Source organism: Echinops telfairi, unplaced genomic scaffold, assembly GCF_000313985.2.
Source record: "Echinops telfairi isolate 266 unplaced genomic scaffold, ASM31398v2 ScPeMD7_2;HRSCAF=8, whole genome shotgun sequence".
NCBI classification, from domain to species: domain Eukaryota; kingdom Metazoa; phylum Chordata; class Mammalia; order Afrosoricida; family Tenrecidae; genus Echinops; species Echinops telfairi.
Window position 1 is genome coordinate 28699478 of NW_022103898.1, and position 8629 is coordinate 28708106.

Genomic DNA, 8629 nt, shown 5'->3' on the forward strand with positions numbered 1-8629 from the left:
TGAGTGACTTCTGCTTGTAACCCCTGGGCCGGGCCATCGGGCACTTTGGTGTTTGGGTGTGAGTAGATAGTATTGCCGAGGACTGTGAGTGGTGTGAAGAAGCGGCTGAACCACAGAGCTGATCCATTTGGCTTGCAACTGCTATTCCAGAAGGTTTCCTTCTCCTGGTTCCAATCACCTTCCCGCCACCTCCACCCACCTCCCACAGCTGGGTGGCGTCAAACTGACATATCCCAGTGCTCACCAAAGGTCAGCACTCAGCGACCCTAGTGGGAAACGCATCTTCTTTACGTAACGAACGCAGCACTGACTAAAGCCGGAACATTGTTTGATCGCCTCGATTTGATACCTTCAGACACTGAAGAGTGAAAATAAACATGGTGAATCTGAAAGAAAGGCAATATTAATAAAGTATCCTGTGGCATGACTGGTGTGAAGAAAGAAGTTATTTCTGATGTCGTTAACAATAGGACACAGTGTATGGATTTTATTTGTTTAATATTTCCCCTGAAATGTTAATGTATTGGTACCTTTCCTTTGATCTAGAACTAATGTACAATGGTCTTTTGCCTTGTTTTGCTTCCCCCATCCCCACCCCTCCAAGCAGCCTCACAGGTTTTTTGGGAAAAGAGTGATGTGGAAATCAAGGATTAAACCTTGGGCATCCTAAAACATTTTGGGTTGTTAAGCAGAATAAGAGTTGTGATGCTCTGCTTTTTATCATTGTCCTCTTCCTTTCTTTGAGGCTGCCTTGGCAGCTGCCATGTTTTAAATATTGACAAGATAAGAGAGTTTTCTGTTTGTGTCAGCAGTCGTCTGTCTGTGAAATCTGGACGAATCAGAATGCTGGATTTCCTTTCTCAGCGATCCATCAGGTTCATAATGTAAGGTTACAAATGGTTCTTTCTTCTTCCTGAACTTGCGCTATGCAGTGTGTTTGCAAAGTGTTGTCAAAAGCTGGAGGCACCGTGTCCTGGCAGTGCCAACAGTGTGTGATGTCCAGTGAATCTGGAGGCTCTTTGTCTACTCTACTTCCATTGACTGTGCCTTGTGACTAGTTCGTGTGCAAAACTTGTCCTCAGATGAGAAGCTACTCGGGTTTAAGGTCTGCAGTGAAAATCTGTCCCGTGTGAGTTCTGGCTTCCATTCCAGGTGTCTGTGTTGATTGCTTTTACAGGAAAAAGGAAAAGGGTAAATTGATATATATATACACGCCTATGTATATATCACTGTTCTTCTCCCCCATTTTGTCCTTCCCTGTGTTCTTGGCCTAGTCAACCCCTCGTGTTTGATGCAAAAGAAATAAATGCGTATGACTTGCATGATATTCTGTATACTTTATGCAAATGTGGGAGGAGTGAAGAAGGGAGAGGCACCAAGGCTACAAAGTGGTTCTCAGCCTTTGTCCATGTGACAAAACCAAACCTGTCTTTGGAGGATGGGTGAAATTGTGACCCATTTGACTCTGAGCTCCTTCCTATTCCCAGTATTCACAATTGACCTCCATAGTCCTCAAGGAAAAAACAACTCCTTCAAAAACACAAACATGTTTTAACCTTTTCTTTTAGTAACATTTCTACGTTCACATTCCGTGATCTTCTCCCCATTGGACAGTCGGCTGTCTGAGAGGTCGAGGCATTTGGTTGAGAACCATGGGGCAGAGACCTTGGCGTGGCATGCTAGGGCTTCTCTAAGGGTGCCACAGAGTCCCCCACCTCCCGTGCATGGGACTTCTCAGCTCATAGGGACCAGCCTGCTTTGTGGGGTCTTGCCTGCCTGGTACGAGTGCTCCAGTGGCCCCGCAGTGCCTCCAGAGCCCATAAATAGGAACTGCAGCGATTGCGTGTTCAGAAGTGCTTGCCTCTGCTCTCAGTGCTCCAAAAGAACAAACTCATGGCACCCGGCTCCATTTGCCAAACTAGCATTCTTGATTCTTGAAGATTTTTCAAAACCTTCTGCTGATGTTTGCTTACGTGAGCATATGCATTTTTGTGGGAAGTCTTTTCCTGACGTCCACATACAAGTATATGAGGGGCTTCTGAAAATTCATGGGGAAAAATTCCATTAGCTTTCTATTCCATTTTTTCCACGAACTTTTTGAAGCCCCTGCCTCCTTGTAAGTATGCACATTGCTGAACGTAACAATAGAAATATGTCGAATTCTGCAATGCCGTGGGGACTACTAGAAAGTAAATGCAGTAAGATACAGCTTTTAGATGTTTAGGCAGCCCCTCTCAGAAATTGGTCTGGATTATTGAAAGTAAAACCTGAGTATAACAATTGTCATTTTAAAATCATTTAAGTTTTTCATGAAGTGTTCTGAAGAAATAGAGAATAATGTTTGTTAATATTCAGATCTAAATTTGCAAGCAGGTAGGTGGGAGCAATTCCTAGTAGAAGAGATTTAAAAGCTTCTATTGAAATAAAGATCAATTAGATCCTAATTTCAAAAATTGTCTTTGAGAACAATACAAGGCTTAGAAAATGCCATACCACTCCGTTCATATTAGAAAGATAAGCCATAATTATAGCTTTTAATTATTTACCAAGATCCTTGGGAAACTTTTTCTTCCAGAGGAAATAAGAATGTAGAGAATATTTCTCTTTTTATTCTCAGAGCACATCGAATATACACTATCTTCAGTTTTTCCCTTTTCTGAGGTGAGGGCTACATGGGATGACCCATGCAGGCTCTTAGGTCTTTGTCTTCGACACCGCGGTGGTGCATAGAACTAAAATCTGACCACTGTTAACCACCCTTTGATGTAATGGGAAGCTGAGAAGATGCATTGTGGAATCTGCCATCCGATAAAAATCCATCACTAGATTTCTGTTAGGTTGTTTTTTTCTGTGCTTTAAGTAAATTAGCTGGTGGGCTTATAGCTTAAAGCTAATGGTGAAAAGGGGACATGTGCTTTAATTAAATCGCATTAGTTGTGGCCAATTAGAGTCCTCCCAACTTAGCCAGACTCTAAATTTATAGACGACAGTGTTAAGTACCCGTTACCCAGAATCAGTTCTCCATTTGAAACTCAAATCTCAAATTATGTTTCTCTTTACATTCAAAGGCTAATTTTCATTTGAATGCAAGTAGTTGGAAGGGGTAATTGATTATGTATTTTCCTCTACTTATGCCCTTCAGTTGTTAATTTATGTCCTATATATGTCCATCAGTTATTTTCAAAATAACTTTGAAAAAGCCTTAGACCATTCATATTAAAGAGATATTCATAACAAATCCCAATCTATACGACGATTCTTGGCATTTAAGGATCACTCAAATACGAGAACCTAAATAAAGATTTTTCTCTCAATTATTCTTAAGCTCTGAAGAAAGGGCCTGGGGACATTCATAAGGTTGCTTTGCTTTTTATTTCTCCTGCGTCATTAACCTAAAGACGCCTTCTAAAGATCACTGCTAGAAAGTTAGACTCTGAAGTTAAAACATACCTGAATTTTACCCAAAACACCCAGCTCCTATCTTGTGGTAATTACATACTATTGCAATATTGCTTCTAGTGTTTAAAGGTAACATTTGATTCCAGAACATTATCTGAAGCAAAAGTCTTTTTTAAACTCTGACTTCTATTTCATCTTTAACAGATTACTACATGTAATTAAAAAATCTGCCAGCGGGAAGGCAAGTCCTATCTAGATGTGGATGTATGACTTGGCAAGACTTCCTAGTGGGCATCACAATTCACAGTGACGCCATTTGTTTGAGGCAAAAACTTCTTTTACTTTTGGGGGAAGTATTCTACTTAGCCCCCTCATAGTGTATTCCTATTATAATTCAACCTCCAGGAGGGTTGAGACTTCTGAAATCCTTTCTTTTTATTGGCAGTTCATCATGTAAAGCTGAGTCTCACCAAAGAGCCCAGGCTCTCCCTGTCCTGTGTGATAGCTCAGAACCAACTTCCGTTGTTTGAACCCCTTTGTTCCCATAAATAAATTCCAGAGAAGAATCAACACCTACAGGCTGGGTCCTCAGACGTCTAAAGTCAAAACAAGCAAACAAAAATGAAGTTGGTGACCATCCAGGAAGACAGTCAATTTCTTTTTCATAGTAATTCAGTCTTACGAACCTCTTTCCTGCTGCTCAAGAACAGATTTCTGGGAAAAACACTAAAGATGCCCAAATTTGGTTTCTATTTCCAGAAAGGTAGATTACTCAGTCTCTGTAGAGGATTTAAAACTATTTGGACTAGAGCAATATTTCAAAGTCACCCAGAGCATAAAATGCCGATTATACTTCTCTTCCCTGTGGTCATCTCTCCCCATCACTCGGAGGGAAGGACTCAGAGCGGGTGGCTTGTGGTCCCTGGACAAAGTAAGCCCCTAAGTGAGCAGGTGAAGCCTAGTCAGAGTCCACGACAGTCACGGATTTCCTCGAGTGGTTGGTGATCCAAGAGGCGCTCCGGGTGGCTTCCAGACTGCAGGCGATACGTGCGTGCTGGAGCTTGTTCTCAGAGTGGCTTCTACGTAGGACTTAGTGAATGGCGTGAACACTAGGATCCGAGTTTGGCTGCTGTTCTGCTCTCCCTGTACGGACTTCACTGCGCCGCGAAGCTTAGTTCCGAAAGTGCCTGAGTTAATTCAATAATTAGAGAATGGGTTTGCATATGATTTGCATGCTTAATGTACTAACACATGAAATGTTCCCATAACCCTCGCTTCACCCCACCCATCTCCGCCCTCAGCCCTGTTCCCTGCTACCCCCGGGTTTCCCAGCTCTTGCCTTGTCTGTTGAGGCCTTTTTGAAAACTGCCTGTTGAGCTCAGCCAAGGTACAGCTCAGCTAAACGGACCGGGGCTGACTTGGGTTAGTGCTTGGATTGAGCTGCCCGACACCAGCAGAGACTGGACCAAGGGAACTTTCGATGCCAACCGGATCCTCCTTTTGTACCGTTCCACGGAGTTGCGTGCAAACTTCTGTTGTTCTGTTAATGGTGTTACCTGTGACTTTAATGTACAATACCTGTTTGCTATGTTGTTGTTGCTTTACGGAGATAAATGTGGAAAGCAAGGGAGGGGGGCTGATGGGGTGTTAGACTTGGGGAAAGTTTTTATTTAAGGCTCCATAGCTGCATGTACCTAGAGTTTGAAGCTCTTTCCACTTAAAGTTTATCACATTCCTCTGGAAATCAGATTAAAATCCACATAGCCTACATTTTGAAGTTCATACCAGTTTTTTGTTTTGAGAACACATCGCAGCCGCTTGAGAGTCAACATTTGGGAGAAGAGAGATTCAAAACAGGAAGCTAGAGGAAAAAGTCCTACAATTCATTGTAGTCCGTGTTATCTCCTTTTCCCAAATGAAAATTTAAGTAAATGTATAGAAAAACCTCAAGCATCAGATGAGGTAGGGATGAGCCATAAAACAGAAAAAACACTCAGGCAGGTCTGACAGATGAAGTCTTACCCAGTATCGATGGACAGAGGATAGGAGAATCGGGCAATATGCAGGTAGATCAACTAACGGCAGAATAACATGAAGAGTAGCTCAGAATAGCACATGCCGGAAGCGCCGAGAAGTGCTGACTCATCACCCAGCCCGTGAAAAGCCAAGGACACAGGCCGATGCAAACCGTGCTCTCCCTGGAGAGGGGATGACCTACCTCAAGGAAAAAGGCATCAGTCCTTGTAATGCCTCTAAGAAAAGGCCTTTCCACTCCTGCAGGGCGCTAGAATTTCCTTCTGATCCTTCAAAGCTAGTCAGAAATTTCCAGAAGACAGTACTTTTGTCTAAAACTTTGCCAACATTGGCAGCCACCTCATATTTCATCTAATACAAGTCCAAACTGTACAGGGTAAAAACAAAAATGCTAGCCCTCTTCCGCAAAACTCACTCCCTGTCTAAACCCTTCTTGAAGCAGAGTGGTTCTTAGCCTTTGGGTAGATCTAGAGCCTTCTCAAGAATTTCGTGAAAGCTGTGGAGTTTCTCCCCACAACCCTACACTCACAATCAAAATTTCAAATTCTGATCCCAAACTCCTTGGGAAACCAACGCTTTAAAAACCTATAGGGAACCAACCCCTTTGCACTTACTTCTATGGCAGTTTGTTTTAGAGCAGACGAGACCTTTTTGTACTCTTCCAGTTCCTAGGAAAGGTCATTGCTCATTAATTCTACAAAACCAGCTGAATCCAGGGTGGAAGAGCGTGTCTGGAAACCTGGCTGGAAATAGAGTTTCATTTGTGTGCATTTGAGACAAAGACCTGAACTTTTAAAAAATCAGAACCTTAACCCCAAAGAAGAGAAAGAACCCTCTTCTGTAAGGTATAATTAGCCTGGAACCCAGAAGAGGCTTGACAACACAGCCCTCTAACCTAACAGCTGCTCGAACTCAGCAGTGACAGTAATAAAATAGGTACAGTCGAGTCTCATGGAAAATCATAAATGAAATGATGACATGTCTGCCTGCCTTCGTGCATATAGAAACCCAGATTGTGATAGATCATTAGATGTGAACGCACTTCTAATTGTGAATCAAGGATCGTTAAACACATGCATATACACAGAGGACCAAACTTGTTTTTAAATGTTGCGTTTTTCATTGGTACTTGATGTTCTCTCAGGAAGGTAGTTACCTACATCCGAGATGATCATGGTGGCATTCATTTGTACCTCTGAAGTTAGAGAAGAAAAGCTGGTTGTCCCCCATGCGTCCGTTCTCCTTGAAGATTTTGTGTTCTACTGCACAGCACCTTTTATGAAGAGATGTAAAATGGCCCGGTGTACCTGGCACCTGCCATATCTGATGACACATATCGAGCTCTCAATTCCATGTGTCAAAACAACTGAAAAACATATTTCAGACGGTCAGTTTTACAAACAAAATTCCTTCAAGGCTTGTACGGTTTTTTTCTTTGGTCTCAGGCCGTCTATCATTAGTAAATCTGTCATGAACATTTTCCTGTGTGATTTAAATTGGGTGGCATTCTAAAACTAAAATAATTCCACTTCTTCACTGTGCAAAAGATAACAACCCAGCTTTGAGCACTATGATGCTAATACATTTTTTAAAAGGCACTAACCAGAGGAAGAGTAGTTAGACAGACCGTGCACCACACGCTATAAAGCGAACATGGGCTAGCTCCAGGGAATGAACTTGGCCTGTTGCTCCTATCACATCTAGAATAAATATGATTTTCAGACAGGAGACTGGGGAGAACCGTCCATTACGCTGCGACCCCCGAATGAAGCCACGGCCTCCACGCCAGTACAGTACTGGCAGCATCACCCAGAAAAGCTCATCTTCCAGTCCTGTGATTACAAGGCGTTCGTAAGTTGCTCTCTTCTGTATCGGCTATTGGGGGAGCTTGGTGGGCCATGACGGTATACGTCTGTCTTCAAATTATAGCAAAATGCCCAGTGTTGGAATTCCTGAATTCATTTTCCCCCCTTCTCTTTTTTTTTCTAAAATAGCCAACCCCCAATTGAAAGACAAAGGTCCACTAGAGCTTTTGAACCCTTTTATTCTTGAACCCTTAAGATCTGGTTTGGTTTCTTGCATATCTGCCTGTTTAAACAAAGTGCATGCAGTGTGAAGCAGTCTTAAAACAAAAGTGTGTATGAGAACAGCGTGTACAGACCTTGCCACCTCCTCACCTGTGATCTCAAAACATTGAGTCTCTCACTTTGTATAGATACCAGGTCCTTTTTATTGTCATCATTCATATTAGATTATTGTTGATCTTGCTGCTGCTGTTTTATTTTTAGAGACTCCGTTATGCTTAGCTGAGACTTATGAGTAATATGAACAGGTACATGTTCCAAAGATGTTGTAGGCTTTGTGGCAGGTGGTGGTTGTCATGACTACCGCAAGACAAGTACCTGAACTCTCTGTATTCCATTAAAACCCTCTGGATGGAATTGAAACCTCTCTCTCTTAATAAGAAATGCTTCAATTAGGGTAAACGTTCCCAGAATAACTTAAAAGATAAGGATTGCACCAAGGTCCTGTTTCTTAATGTGATAAAGATGTGAGCTTTCTCATGGCCATCGAGGGCCCCACCCTCCCGTCATGCTCTCTGCCCATCTTTTATTGCTTACCTAACCCTGGTAGCACTGGATTCGTTTCAGTAGGAACTCCCTCCAAAGCTGCAGGGGGAAAGGCTGGTTGCTTTCCTCCAGCGCTCAAACCTCTGCATTTCCTTGAACAGCATGTCTTTCTTCAAGGCCTTGGCCAAGGCCTCTGCTTTTGTGCCCTTGCGCATCCCCTCCACGTCAGGGACTGCACACGTACACAGCCAACCCCAGGCCCTGCCTCTGCAGTGGCAGGAGGCGCCAGACACCAAGGAAGTGGCCTTTGAAGCTCATAAAATAAGTATGTTTACTGACTTTTAAGAAAGGTGTATTGAGGGCCTTTCCCATTGTTATATTTAATTTTGGAAGTACATTCTAACCAACCACCACCCAGGTGCCTTGGGATCTGTTCCGGTCATGGTAACTCCGTGTGTTTCAGCGCAGAACTGTGCGCTATGGGGCTCTCCGCGGTTTCTGGAAGGAGATCACCATGCGAGGCTCCTAAGATGATGCTGAGAGCCCAAACCACCAATCTTTCTATTCACAGCAGCACCCTACCCGTGGATACCTGACAAGGACTCCTGAAGGGCATGGGGTGGGGG

General features: G+C 43.1%; 1 protein-coding gene across 1 annotated transcript in view; it reads left to right on the top strand.

The window, feature by feature from the left end:
• The window catches only part of ANKS1B (ankyrin repeat and sterile alpha motif domain containing 1B), a 1383364-nt gene that overhangs the window by 1322762 nt on the left and 51973 nt on the right, over positions 1-8629 (top strand). The window contains exons 19-20 of the mRNA XM_030886113.2: positions 813-884; positions 7156-7284. Coding sequence (XP_030741973.1) covers positions 813-884; positions 7156-7284 — 201 coding nt within the window. The remainder of the gene's footprint in view (positions 1-812; positions 885-7155; positions 7285-8629) is intronic.